The following is a 14,175-nucleotide window of genomic DNA, read 5'->3' on the forward strand; positions in this document are numbered from 1 at the left end:
CCAAGGAGCATGCCAAAAACATCACCTCCATGTGCGTGGCCCACCACAGCCACCACAATAACCACAGCTGCTACAAAAGTGGCTAGATGCCACACACTGTGCAGATGGTCCACCAGCCACTGAAGTGCATTGCCACAAGGAGAGTCACCAGCAGCAACCAAAGAAAAGAAGAGGATGTCTCTCTCTACAAAGCCCATTCCAGAGTGACAGAAGGAGCATCTGCTGCACGATAATATTGGGGGACTTGAACACACCTCTCAGCATTGGACAGATCACCTAGGCAACAATTCAATCGAGTAACAATTACTCTTTCAGAGGGAGAGAAGAAATCTAGGGTAATTAGAAGGGGGAGGGGGAGGGAGAGGGGATGGGGAGAGATTGGACAAGGGTCATAAAGAATAAGTATGATTTGTAATAATATATATGCTAGTAATATTGATTTGATCAACATATCTCAACATTGAATCCCCCAAATATGTCTAATCAATTATGATTCAATAAAAAACAAAACAAAACAAAAAAGCATTGTGTACTCTCAGCAAGCTGGTGTCTTGTGTTTCAAGGCTGCTGTACTGCAGACACCATCCTGGCCTTGGCTCGCATCAAGCTGGTGAGGGGCAGGAGGGAGAAGCAGCCCCTGTCCTAGGAGCCTCACAGGCTGTACCAGGAGAGCAGCCAGCCTGGGGCAGAGGTAGCCAGGTCCCAAAGGTGGCTGCTGACCCACACTTCATAGATGCTCTTGTTGGGTGGAACTCCCTGGAAGGGGGTGTCTAGATCCTAGAGCAGCCCTAGGGGCCCTCGGGTTTCAGGGGCTACTCCCCAGTAGGCTGGGCTGGTTAAAGGTAGGCACTGGGGACAGGAGGTGGGTGGTAGTGGGGCCAAGGGCATTACCACATTGAGGGTGTAAATGGGCAAGTAGTAGGTGGGCAGCTGCCCCCAAAGCAAGGCCTTGTGTCCCCTGCTGGACAATCCCCCAGCAGTAAGTGGAGGGGCCAGGCCCTGGGCTCTGTGGAGAGGGATGAGGGCCCGATAGTTCCCCCCTCCAAAGTCTCCCCCTCCATTCTTGTGGGCCTGGAGAGGGGGCTGGGGGGCCACAGAGGACCCTCGGAGGAGTGCAGGGGTGGAGTGGACACGGCCTCCTCCACACTGCTCCCTGTGCCTGTCAGAGCTGAGCTGCTCTGTAGTGCCAGCTGGGGCCAGGGTGTCCTCTCCCTGGGGTCTCCAAACAGAGACTTAATGCTGAAGCCTTTGCTGGGTGGTGGCAGTGGGGTAATGGGTGGCCAGTAAGGCCAACCATGCAGCATGTAGGGGCCCAGGTCTTTGGTGAAGGCTCTGCATGCCCCTGTCTGCCAGTGCTGGCACAAGGTGGTATTCTGCAGCTGCAGTGCCTCCAACGGGATCAGGCTCACATCGACTGCCCAGAAATTGCTCTTGGCTGGGCCTTCGTTGGGTCCTGGGCACCTTTCAGAAGTATCGGTCGGAGGAAAGGTTGCAGCAGATGGAGTCCTTCCAGTCTTCGTAGTCGTCCCTGAAGAAGGGGAACACGGCCTGGACTTGACGGGTGATCTGAAACCATGGGGCAGCTGGCCAGATTCATGTCTTGAAGCTGTCATTCACAGTATGAGGTCATGAGAGTGGGGTCCCCTTGAAGGGATTGGCGGCCCACAAGAGCTTGCTCTCTCTTACATGTAAGCACACAGCCAGAATCAGATGAACTGTGGTCTGCTTTATTCCAGTTCAATTGACCTGTTTTTATACCAGGAACTTTGTAAACAATGGTTACATAGAGGTTTTAATTAGTATCTAACCATTGCTATCAAAGAGGGATTAATATGAGTTTTCACATAGAGATTAAAAAAATAACTATGCACAATTTAAAAAAAAAAAAAAAGACCTAGCTACATTTTAAAAGCTCACTCTGGCTTCTGGTGGGAAGTCGATGTGGGGAGGGGGCAAGAGAACACGGAGGAGGCTACTGCAGTCTTCCTGGGGACACTGGTGGCAGCTTGCAGACTGGCCTCATTCTATGACCTGAGATGGTCCAAAGCCTTGAAGAGGTTAGTTTCCTGTCGACTCTTCTGTCTCCAGCCCTGTGTCTGCATGCTGCTCTCTAGCTTGCTGAAGAGGAGAGGTATTCCACCACACCACTCTTGTCCTGACCCCTAAAATCCTTCATGTTCTCCTTCATGTTCTGCTCTGGGGGACAAACAAATCTGTCTCACCGTCTCACACAGAGCAATTTCCTCCTCTTCTCTTGAAGTCTTGGCACCAGCAGCATTCATGCCCTTAGAGAATCAGTTTTGCCCCCAGTGATCTTATTAAGACATCCGTCCAAGCAAATATGGCACTTTTCCCAAAAGGACTTCTGGTGAATAAAGTGTTTTCCGGCTTGTGGCATCTCAGCTTTCCCAGTTAGCTGGAGAGTTCCTTGATGGCAGGGGCTCTGTAGGAGTGATAATCATGTCTGTGTCTTAGGCCAGGTTCTCTCGGATTCAGGCCCTGGGATGAGGATTCGTGTGCAAGTGATTAATTAGGAAAGTGCTCCCAGGAGAAACTGACTGAAAGACCCGGAAGGGGAAGTAGCCAAGCAAGGGTGAGATTTCAGAGGAAGTTCAGCTTCAGCCTGATCCTGCGGGGAGCTCTGGAGGGTAAGTGATGCCTTTGAGTTTGGCCCACCTGGATCCAGGAGCAACTGGGCGTTTGTGTCCTGCCCCCATGTGTCATTGGTTAGGGGCTGCCCTGGCGGGGACATAAACTCACAGATATGAGTGATGGGGCTCCTGTAGCCCAAAGGAAGTCCTCTTAGGAAAGAAGTAGAGTGAGCTGGGCACACAGACATCAGGAAATGAGCACAAAAGATTGATGAAAGATGGAGACAGAGCACCGACAGTGTCCACTCCAGTATAGACTCTCAGTTTCCAGAGTGACTGACACAAGGTGATGCTCAGTGGTGTTTGTTGAATGAATCAGTGAATTTAGTGCCCAAGATTACAGTATGGTATGGATGACAGTGTGTACGAAGTGACAGGAAGGCTATAAACTCTTAGTGAAGAAGGCTCTTCCAAACTTCAGGAACAGGATGTGGGCAGGCAGGGCTTGAAATCCTAGTGACAGTAGCAGGTAGGGGCTCACATGCCATCGTGATGGTTAGCCATGCCCTATTCTCTAAGAAAGTTCTAGCAGCAATGATTATGTTTATGTGGTGTTTCGACATTGACAAGTTGCTTTTACATTTAATTTTCTCATTTGGTCCTTAAAACATGTCCCTAAAAGAGAAAATTCCCATTTTAAAGATAAAAAACTTGAGGCTCAGAGAAGTTAGATTGGGATTGTGGCTGATGTTCCATTTAGATGGGTCACCCCTCTCCAGTTTTTAGCATTTCCCATCGCTCCCTGTGGTTGCACTGTCCAATAAGGGGACCACTAGCCACATGTAGCTATTGAGACTTGAAATGTGACTGGTCTTAATTGAGATGGCTACTTTTATATTAGGTATGTGGTACACACTGGATTTCTATTGGACTCCACTGGCCTATAGTTTCCCACATCAGGCCAGCTTTTGCATTTCTGCTCCCTGCCTGAACCTGTAGGCACATGAATCTGCAACCCCTTTTGAATGAGAAGGAAGTGTGACCTGGAGTCAGGAGACCACGGTTGAAGTCCGGGCTCTGACACTTGCTGTGTGACTTTGGGAAAGTTACTTCCCCTCTCTGTGCTTGATTTCTTCATTTGTCCAATGAAGACTTTGGACTTAATTTCCAACTTTCTACGGTTGAAACTTCCTCTCCCACGCATCTCCTAATTTACCCTTTTGTGGTGAGATGCTGCCTCTGCCAGCTTCAATCTAAGATTTCCCTGCTGGGCAGTCCCTCCTCTTGCCCAGATTCTCTGCACTTTAGCTGCTTCTTTCTACATCTTTGGGGAGCCCCATCTCCATCAGGGTCCTATCTGCTCCTTCCACAGGGGGTTGCATCCTAGATCATTCCGCTTGGCTTGTTGTTTACAAAATGAAAGCTTGACCATGTTTTCCTTTCCTTTTTGGTTAATATATTCAGTTTGCCCTCATTTAATTCCCATATTTTAGCTATTAGTTTGCTCACCTTCCACAATTATTTTCATGCACCCGTGGGCTCATAAACCATTGTTCCAAGTGGTGAATTGCCTATTTTAAGAATTTAATTTGTTTGTAATGTGCACATCAGCTGCATGATCTGTTTCTCGCTTGTAATTAACTTTTAAGCTGATGCCATTCCCCAGCCCAAAGTGAAACTCAAGGTAAAGTTGGTAAGATTAATCACGCTGGCTGCATCCAAATCTTCTGCCATCTTCATCGGACTCAGCAAATTTGAGAGAAATTATATATATATATTTCTTCTGCTTCCATCTGTTACCCTGCCGATCTTGGAGCCAATCCATTCATTAGCGGGCTTGAGTGTCAGAGCTGGAATCTGACACTTTTCAGTTTCTGTACCAAGACAGGCAAACTTTTCCTCCAAACCCTCTCACCCTGCAGCTCGAACCCATCTCTGACTTCCTGACAGTGTCCCTGGACTCATGGCACAGATGAATCATGAAATGGTTGTATAATACCTCCCAGCTTCCCTTATCGCTACTGTAGAGTTGCTGATTTCCATGGCCTTTGGCAATTATACAATTCAGCCAGGACTTAGGTTCATAATCTGCATTGGAAGGGGATTTACTAACTTTTGGATATTGCCAACTTTATTAAATTTTCCATTTCATGACACCCTACCCGTGAGCCACGAGCGACATCTAAATTCCAGGCAACATTTCTCCGTGGCTAAGCACTTTCAGAAATTAGGTTGTAGTAGATCAGTGCTTCTCAAACCTTAATGTGCATCCCTGGAGGAGCTTGCTAAAATACAGGTTCCAGGTTGGTAGTCCCAGGATGGAGCATGAGAATCTGCATTTTGACAAGCTCCCAGAGGAGATCAGTGCTACTGGTCTAAGAGCACATGTTGAGAGGCCAGCACTAGATTGCCCTTTTATAAAGACAGTGATTGTATCAGTCTTGTTCCTCATTGGCATATGGACACTCTCAACTACTTGGAGACTGAATGAGTGAATGACTGACTGAGCTACACTGAGGAATATAGATAATTCTTTACCAGATCGATCTTATTGGAGTGAGATGTCTTCTTATTCTCTCACTAACAAAAAAAAGTAGTAATTACATATTTTTCCCAATTTAGGAAGGGCTAAATGTCATACACCAATTTATATCCTCCATATATATGGTATTTATGTGTGTGCACACATATGTTTGGCTTTTGGAAATGCATTTATAGTAGCAGAACTCTTTACCATGAATCTCTTTCTAAGTATAGCCTGCCGCCTTCATCCGAAAGGGCCTGTTTCCAGAGAGCCTTGCAAATTGAGAAATCCTTGTTCCTGTTTTTAAAATTCTTCAGAGAGCTGCCTGGTTTTCCCTCTAAACCACTGGCTTTTCCAATGTTCTTCCAGATCTCTGATCACTTATTGGAGGAGCTTCAATGAAACATTGACTTTCTGTAACACGTCTCTTGAATACCTTGAAGATTCTGTTATTCTTCAACTACTGTAGAAAGGTTGTGTGTTAGTTTGTTTTTGTTCCTTGTAACAGAATATCTGAAATTGGATAATTTATAAAGAAATGAAATTTATCTATTGCAGTTTTGGAGGCTGAGAAGTCCAGGGTCCAGGGGGCACCTTCTGTGTGGAAACTCTGTGCGAGTCCCACGGCAATGCAAGTACCACATGGTGAGAATTGCAAGAGCGAGAGCTAACCTTCCCACTTGCTCTCCTTATAAACCACCAGTCCACACCCATGACAACTCATTACTCCATGAATGGATCAATCCATTCATGGGGACACAGTTCTCACGATCCAATCGCCTCTCAGTAGGCCCCACCTTTCAAATATCATAATCAGATTTCCCACCCTTCTAACACTGTTAGTGGGGATCAAGTTTCCAACACACGAATCTTGGGGGGACACATTTGACCAGGCTGTTAATTTATCATGAGGTCAAGATTGTAAATATACATATACGTATATATACACACACACACACACACACACATATATGTACACACACACATATACACACGCTGTATTCTTTGAAATTGAAAGGGCAGGACATATCTCTCTGATGATGGTGCTCATTTAAAGAGACAGAGGGGCAGAATATTTTAAATTGTACCTGGTTTTGTATTTGGCATTTCATGTTCTCTTTCTTCAGGAGGCCCTCCAGATTGTTTCAGCTTCAGGGTCCACCTAAACCTCTTCCTCCAAGACAGGCTGTGGATTTTCCTGGATATTCTTACTGGGCTCCCTGGGCAACTGCAGACTCCAGGGGTTTCCTGGCCCCCACCCGTGGGATGGGGGAGAAAGCCAAATGGAGAAAGAGAGGAGCTCAGAGGTCGTCATTTGCTTGAGGCCTCGTGGCTAAGAAGTGGTGGACACTCCTCACCAACTCTGGCAGTTTGACTCGGAGCTGGCAGTCTTACACTGTTGCGCATCTCAAACTTAACATGCCAGGGAGTCTCCTGGAGACCTTCTTGTTCAAACACAGATTCCGATTAAACGGGTCTGAGATTCTGCAGTTCTCAAACCTCCCAGGTGATGCTGATGCTGATGCTATTGATCTGTGATTCACACTCTGAGAACAGTAGTTCTGGTCTAGCCCCTGACTGCACATTGGATTCACTGAGAAGCTTTAAAAAACTGCCCTCTTCGTCCCACCTCAGAAATTCTGATTAATTTGCAGCAGCCTGGGCATCATGTGTTTTAAAAGTTCCCTGGGTGAATCTCGTGTATATCAGGGCCAAGAATCACTGCTCCAGTGCCTATTTTGAGACTTCATCTGTTCCAGGATCCCCCAAGACCCCACCCATCTGCTGTCCTGCAGAACCCCCCACCTCTGGGATAGGAACCCCCTACCCCTGGTCCCCTGTCCTGAGCTGGTTGGTTGTACTGGAGGTGCTCTGGGTACCATGGTATGTAGTGGGAGCAGGCAGGAGTAAGGCTAAATCTGGTGATGCACAAGGAGAGGAACACAAGGCTCTTCTAGGGGACCAGGAAATACTTCCAAGATGCTCTTTGCTGAAATGCTCAGCTGCTGAGCTGAAAATAGCTTACGCATTGCTGAGGAGGCTACCTGGGATTCTCCTCCTGCCAGAAGTGGGGGCAGTGTGGGCCCTGGAATCCTGTGGAGGTTGATAGCCCCAGGCCAGGATGTGTCAGCAAGTCCCAGAATACTGAGTGCCTACACGTGGCTGTGCAAGGAAAGGGGTGTCGGGTAGACTCGGTGCCTCTCAGCCCCATCATGGATCCACAGCAATGAGGCTCATGTAGTCCAGATGTTTTTCAGTGATCTAGGACTTTAATGAAGATGCTGCAGGGAGTGTATTAGTTTCCTGTGGCTGCTGTAACAAATACCACAAACTGAGTAGGAGGTGTGCATGCACAGTAGCCTCCTTGGGGACAAGGATCTTGTGCCAATTTCTTGTTTTTACCAACTCACCTGTCACATGCTCTGTGGGTCGCTGTACTTTGGCCATGAGCACAGAACTAGAAACAAGGCACTCTGTCTCCCTTACTCTCTCCTCTCCTCTCTTTTTATTTCCCTACTTTTCTCCTGTGGTCTACATATAGAAAAACCAGCTTCTTTTGCCTTTCTAATCTGGTTCCTCAATAGTCTTGTGGCACAACTATGCATCATAGAGGAAACAATTAGAAATTTAATTATTATTATTCATTTTCTGAAGTTTAAACCAATGGATAAGGCTTACCTACTTTATTGGATTAGTTGCTGTAAGGATGCTGATAATCAGAAAAAGCTAATATTTATTGAGGTTTACTCCTTTCTAGGTTCTCTTCTTTACCTGTTTGAACTCGTTTAAATCTCACATGCCTAGGAGACATAGCCCCATAGCCACATTTTACAGATGAGGAAATTGAGGCACAGAGATAAATGGGCTGGTGCTGGGAAGTGGCCTCATCAGTGGCCACCAGGCATCTGACACGTGTGCACTCATCAGTTTCCTTTTGTGCTCTCTCTCCTTGACAGCTGTCTGAACAAACCCGAGAGCTTGCTCCCAGGGTCCCTGCAAAGTCTCCTCTGCTGAGGGTCCTTACTCTGTCACTTCACCTCAGTTTCTCCTGCTAAGCTCTGCCTTTCTCTCCGAGGTGCTGGGAGGATTCTGTAAATAGTTCCCTCGAGGTGCTGGAAGCACTGGGTGGAGAAACTCACTATAAATACCCGGCATTTATAATTAGCCTTCGTGGCGGCACAGTTCTCTGCGTGGAGGAGGCAAACACCTGCAGGGGCAGAAAGTCAAAATGCAGGGCCCTCGGGGCTCTTGAGGGCTGGCTTCTTGGCACCACCCGAGCTGGAGAGGACCCATGGGGAGGGAAGCCCCCCAGATGAGAACATGGTGTTAGGGCAGGTGCCCTGGTTTTGCTGTGGCCTCAGACAGGAGCAGTGGGGGCTGGAAGGGTTTCCAAGCTTCATCACTCATAGTCTGTGAGACCTCCTGAAAATTGGTGCACTCCTCTGAGCCTCAGTTTCCACATCTATAAGATGGTGCAGTATGAGAGACATATGGTGGCTAGGAGATTAGTGATAGTCATAAGGCCCACTCAAGCATCTTGCAGGACTGTCACTACCTATCACTCAGTGGTATGATGCAGCCTGACCTGGGTGTTTCCAACCCTGGCCTGGGGATTTCCAGGAGACAGAGTTACCAAAATAAAACTTATCCTTACAAGACTAGCTTAAAACTCCTTCATGAAAGAAACACCTGGTAATAGACCTGAACTGAATACATATATAAGAATGGGAGGGGATCCCTTAAACTTTGATAGTGGTCTCCCAGTCAGTTGGTCATCTGACCCCCTGACTGTGTCTGTCCCATGCCAGCAGTCTGCTCCTGCTATCCCTTCTTGTAAGAGCGCTGCCAGAAGAAACTGCTTGAGTGTCAGATGGTATCTAGACTCATCTTTGGTGAGGATCTCACTGAAGGGAGAAGCTGGTCAACTAGGGGAAGCTGGTCAGCTAGGAACACTTGAACCTCCTGAACATGACAGATGGAGATAATCATTCCTACCTTAAAGAATTAAAGATAATATGTATAAATCTCCCAGTGTTGATGCATGCAGTAGGTGCTTAATACATGCAAGAGTCTTTTTGATCCCTTTGTGTGCACAGCTGGGCAGATGCCACCTAACTTGCAAGTAGGAGATGGGCATCTTCTACTTAAAGACTGTGTGAAGTTCCCCATTGGTGTCAGAAGCCCCCTGGGCCTCTGTCTTAACCCCAGATCCTGCTCTGAGCTGAGACTCACTTCTCTCTCACAGTGGCCCACTGCAAGCATGAGTGTGGCATCTTTCTGCTTTCTGTCCTGGGGTCTTGTGGGATGCTACTAGAACCGGCTCAGCCTGTGCAAAAGTGCAGCCCAGAATTGCTGACTTAACAGCCCAGGGGGTGACCATGAAACAGAGGGGGAAGGCAGCAGCAGGTAAAAAGGTGTTACCCTCCCTGCTTCAGGCAAAAGATTCTGGGAGGGTTCCTACACACTTCTCAGGAGGTCCCAGCGGCTTCCAGCTGCTGTTTCCCCCAGCAGTGACCTTGAAGATGAACATGTATATGGCTTTCCCTCCTAAGTCATTCCACTTCCTTGTTCTTGCTTCCTGAAATCACTTCCCAAATCAACCACCTGCACCCAAATCCTTGTCTCAGGCTCTGCCTTTGGAGAAGCCAGCCCATGAGATGATCACACCTGAAGTAAGATCCAAACTCCACACCGTGGCTGCAGGGCCCTGCACGATGCTCTTCCGCTCTTCCAACTTCATGGGCTACCAGCTTTTCTCATGCCTGCCACCTTCCAGCCACACTGGCCTCTGGCCACTTCTTTAACTTGCTAAGTATTCTCTACTCAGAACCTTTGCATGTGCTGTTCCCTTCATCTGGAATGCCCTTCCCCTTGCTCTTCTTCTGTGTCAGTGCTGTCACCCCTCAAGTCTCAGCTTCAATGTCAGTCCGTTAGGAAGTATCATTCCCTCCTGGCCTCTGATCTCTTGCAGATTCAAACTCCCTTTGTTCCCTCTCACAAGTTGTTTCCTTTCCCTTGTACTGGTTTGGAGTCATGTATCTATTTAAATGTTTATTTGTTAATTATCTGTCTCCCCCTAGACTGTGAACCCCATGTGAACAGGGACAGCCTCTATCTACTTCTGTGAGCTCTAGAGCATCCAGCAAGCTCCTGACCTATGAGGTATAAATTTTTATTGAATGAAGATGGAATTCAGGTTGGTTGGCACCCTCTGCATCCCAAGCTTTCCCTACTCTGCCAGGTCATCGGATGTTGGCAGAGGGCTTTTATGGAGGTGGGGGGTGGGGGAAGGTTTAGGAGTGAGGGAAGCAAGGAAAACCAGTCTCCGTCCTCACTGTCCTTGATCCCGCTTCTCCAGGATCAGAGGATCAGTGGCAGGTGAATGAGACATGCCAGTCTGGGCTCAGGTTCCAAGAGGACATATCAGAGCACTTCCTCTATGGCCAGGAGAGTTCTTGCACAGTTGGTGCTCAAGCTGTGATTCTAGGATTCTATAGCTCATCTGGAGCAAGGCTGGGGCATGACTCCAGGGGCTCAGGAAGGCTGATCTTCATCCTCATCCTCTGTAAGGACAGGGCCAACTTGCAGCCAGTCTGTGTAACACTGTACTTATCTCCAGAGTCACTGGGACCATGGCCTGGACGAGCAAGGATAAGATGTATTAATCAGCGATTTATAACGTACTGTTTGAAGTTCACAACTGCCTGGAGGTGGACCTGTACCAACTTGTTACATAGTTTACTGCAAAAACATAGATGGATCGTCTACACCTGGCTTTAGTTATTAGGCTGGTTAATCAGCCTGGTTTTGGCTATGTGGCCAGAGGGATATGAAGTGCACAAATGTCTCATTGAACTTATACCTTGAAATCCCTGATGCCGACATCCCCCACATGGGTCTAGGTGGTTCGTGGTCTGGAGACAAAGCCACTCTCGTGCATCTGAGAGGGGCCTTAGCAACTCCTTGTGGATGTTGTGGTTCTTTCTGAAGTTGCTCCAAGTTTCCTTTTTCTTATTGCTTTGAATGCTTTGCCTGTAATAAAACTTTAACTTTGTTGGAGTCCTGTGAGTCCTTGTGATGATCTGACCCAGCTTAATTGCTGCAGCCTCTCTTGATGCTGGGCTCTGGCTCCAGGCAGTTTCCTCTCTTGATATCAAAACCATACAGTCCTCCGGGCTCACCAGCTCTGGCACCTGCTCCTTATGGAGGAGGAGGCGGGGCCCTGGGGACCCAGCCTGCATCTGATGGAGAAGGCAGAGCAGCAGAGACCCAACTTGCAGGTGTGAATTGCCCAGGATCACCAAGCAAATTAGACTTGGAGAAAATAAATGTCACCTATAATCCCATCACCCGGAGACAACAACCACCCACATTTTAATACATTACCTTTTAGTCTTTTTTTTCCTCAACATATATTTCAACATAATTGAGATATATTAAATAAACCATTTTATACCCTACCCTTTATCCCAACCTTTCATTATAAGCATTAGTTGATGATTTTATAGAAGACTCAATTTCTTCATTTGTGAAATGGGAATAATAGTGATGATGATGATGATGATACCAGTGCCTGTATTATGAGGTTAATGTGGGGATTAAATGCGATAATGCACATAAAAGCTTTTGACCTAGCACGTGGTATATAAGTGCTCAGCAAAAATTATTATTGTAACGAAATATTTTAAAATCATAAATGGTTGCAGAGTAGTCTATTGAGTAAATAAGTCAGTATTTATGTAACTATTCCTTATTAAACCTACAGGTAATGTTTTAAAATCTAGGTATCTTAACTCTCAACTCAGTGTTTTTTCTGTACAGCACTGTATTACCTTCTAGAAAGGCAATATGTCTGTGCAGAAGTTGCCAGAGTCCATGTGGTTGTTGATAACCATGAGCACAACTGCAATACAAGTAAGGGGTGCCCTGAGCTTCTAGACCCTCAGGTGACAAGGAGACTGATACAGTCTGCGAGCATCCTGGAGCGGATTGGGGAGCCAGCTCACAGATGCACTATGACAATGGGATGGGATGTGTCCACCAAGCGGAAGTCACACCAGAAATCGGACAGAGCAGAGAGGCAGGATCAAATTGGCCTGCGGGAGAGGTCAGGGAGGGCTTCCTGGACCAGGTACCGGGGTTGTACTGCCAGGTTTCTGTCCTAGTCCAGATTCCTCTGAAACTGGAGCCTGGGACAAGGACATGAGTGCAGGTGTTATATTAGGGAGGGGACCCCAGGAGGCAGGAGTGAGGGAGCAGTGACAGTGAATCTCAGAAGGAGAGGAAGCTATTAAAGTGTGTTATTGAGCTGTGGGCAACTGGGCCTTAGTACCTCTGGGGATGCTGAGGAGCCACTAGAATAAGCTTCACAATTATCCATCCAAGAGAGGGGGCCCTGAGCATTTATCCTTCTATGGTTGAAGGTTGCCCAGGACATAACTCTGCAATTCCAGGCTGTCCTGTGCGGGGAGACCCAATGGAATGAGATTCTGAAAAAAGCCCTGAAAGAGAAACATGTAGAGACATGGAAGCCTGAGGCGGAATGGTGTCAGGAGCGTGGGGACCAGTCACACAGCTGCAACTGAAGCTGGTGGGTCGAGGACAGCAAGAGTGGACACGGGATTTGCTTCAGAAACGAGGACAACACAGAGATAGAGTGCCCTTGTCCTGAAATTTCATGTCTTCCACTGCAGTCAGAAGTTTTCCCTTATCCTACCGTGAATCTCGTGTGCTCCATTTTCTTCGAGCTAGCCTGAAAGCAGACATCAGCTGCTGGCCATGGTCAGAGGGTTCCTTGCATTCTAGACCAATACTGTCAGGGGAGCCCCCTCCTACCCTGATTCTCTTCTTGCCCTCAGTCCGCACCCTGTCTTAAACCACTTGCACATGCGGTGATCGGGTGGCCAAAATGCTGTCTCCTTTTTAACCATAGCTACAGCTGACATTAACTGTTCACTGTAAACCAGACCTTGTGCTAGGTGCTTACCTTGTCTCACTTAATTCTGACAACTGCCCCTTGTGCTAGGTTCTATGACACTCCCATTCTGCAGATGAGGAGACTGAGACTCAGGAGGTAAGACATTTTCTAGCATGATGTGGAACTGGGCTTCGGTCTTAACTATGTCACCTGCTTCCCTTTCTTTGAGCAAGTGTACATTCACCTCTTTCTAATGAGCCTTGCACTCAGAAGATCAAGGGGCACCTCAAGTTTTTTCTAGTAACTTCACTTGAGGTTGTTACTTGGGGGCGCTGTATTTATCCGCTTTATTCTAAGTAGGAAACAACTATTAGCACTAAGGAAAGTGATAATTGAAGTAACATAATAGTCACTGTACCTTAAGTGACTACTATATGCCTGTCACCTCTGAACCAGTGCAATCCCCATTGGATAGATGTGGAAACTGAGGCTCAGCCAAGTGGAGATTTACCCAAAGCCATACTGGTGGTAAGTGTGGGTATCCGGTTTGGAACTCAGCCTATCTGATTGCAAAGACCAGGAGATTCCCCTCCAGCATTCACAGGGTGCTGTCTGTAAGGTGGATATAAAGTTTGGAGACAGAGGGGAGTATGCATAACACGTGGTTTATTGATATTAAAATACTTGCTCAAATAATGCACGATGCCAGACCTTAGGTCTCCCTGTGTTTGCCCAGTGGGAGGAGCAATGACTAATGGCCACAAGTAACTTTGACATAATCGGTGAAAATGATGTTGGGGGACAGAGGCAAATCTTCATCAAATCGCTCTCCCTGCCTGGGAGAGAGTGAGGGTGGGGCGGATGTAGGGCGTTGCAAACTTGTTTCTTTTAAGACAGGAAACATGCCAGTTAGAGAACATTTGGCTCATAGGACCTGTGAGATAATCTAGCTCCTCTCTCACTTTCAGGGTGGGGAAGTGGAGTCCGGAGAGAAAGAATGGACAGTTTAAGAGTCACCGCGCTCTCTGTGGCCCATGCTTACCATGCTGCCCGCGCCCCCCGCCCCATCAGCTTGGAGGACTGCAGGGGGATTCGTGGAGACCTGTGGCTCTTCCGTCCGCTGCTTCCCCCCCCCCCCCCCC

General features: G+C 47.5%; 1 protein-coding gene across 1 annotated transcript in view; it reads right to left on the reverse strand.

Annotated features, from left to right (window-relative positions):
- Positions 1 to 651: 651 nt before the first annotated feature.
- LOC103590388 overlaps positions 652 to 14,175 on the reverse strand; it is a 37,207-nt gene continuing 23,683 nt past the window's right edge. The window contains 4 exon segments of the mRNA XM_008572607.1: positions 652 to 977; positions 980 to 1,437; positions 1,439 to 1,566; positions 3,829 to 3,909. Of these exon segments, the coding sequence (XP_008570829.1) occupies positions 652 to 977; positions 980 to 1,437; positions 1,439 to 1,566; positions 3,829 to 3,909 (993 nt within the window).

Source organism: Galeopterus variegatus, unplaced genomic scaffold (assembly GCF_000696425.1).
Source record: "Galeopterus variegatus unplaced genomic scaffold, G_variegatus-3.0.2 Scaffold811, whole genome shotgun sequence".
In the NCBI taxonomy this organism is placed as follows: Eukaryota; Metazoa; Chordata; class Mammalia; order Dermoptera; family Cynocephalidae; genus Galeopterus; species Galeopterus variegatus.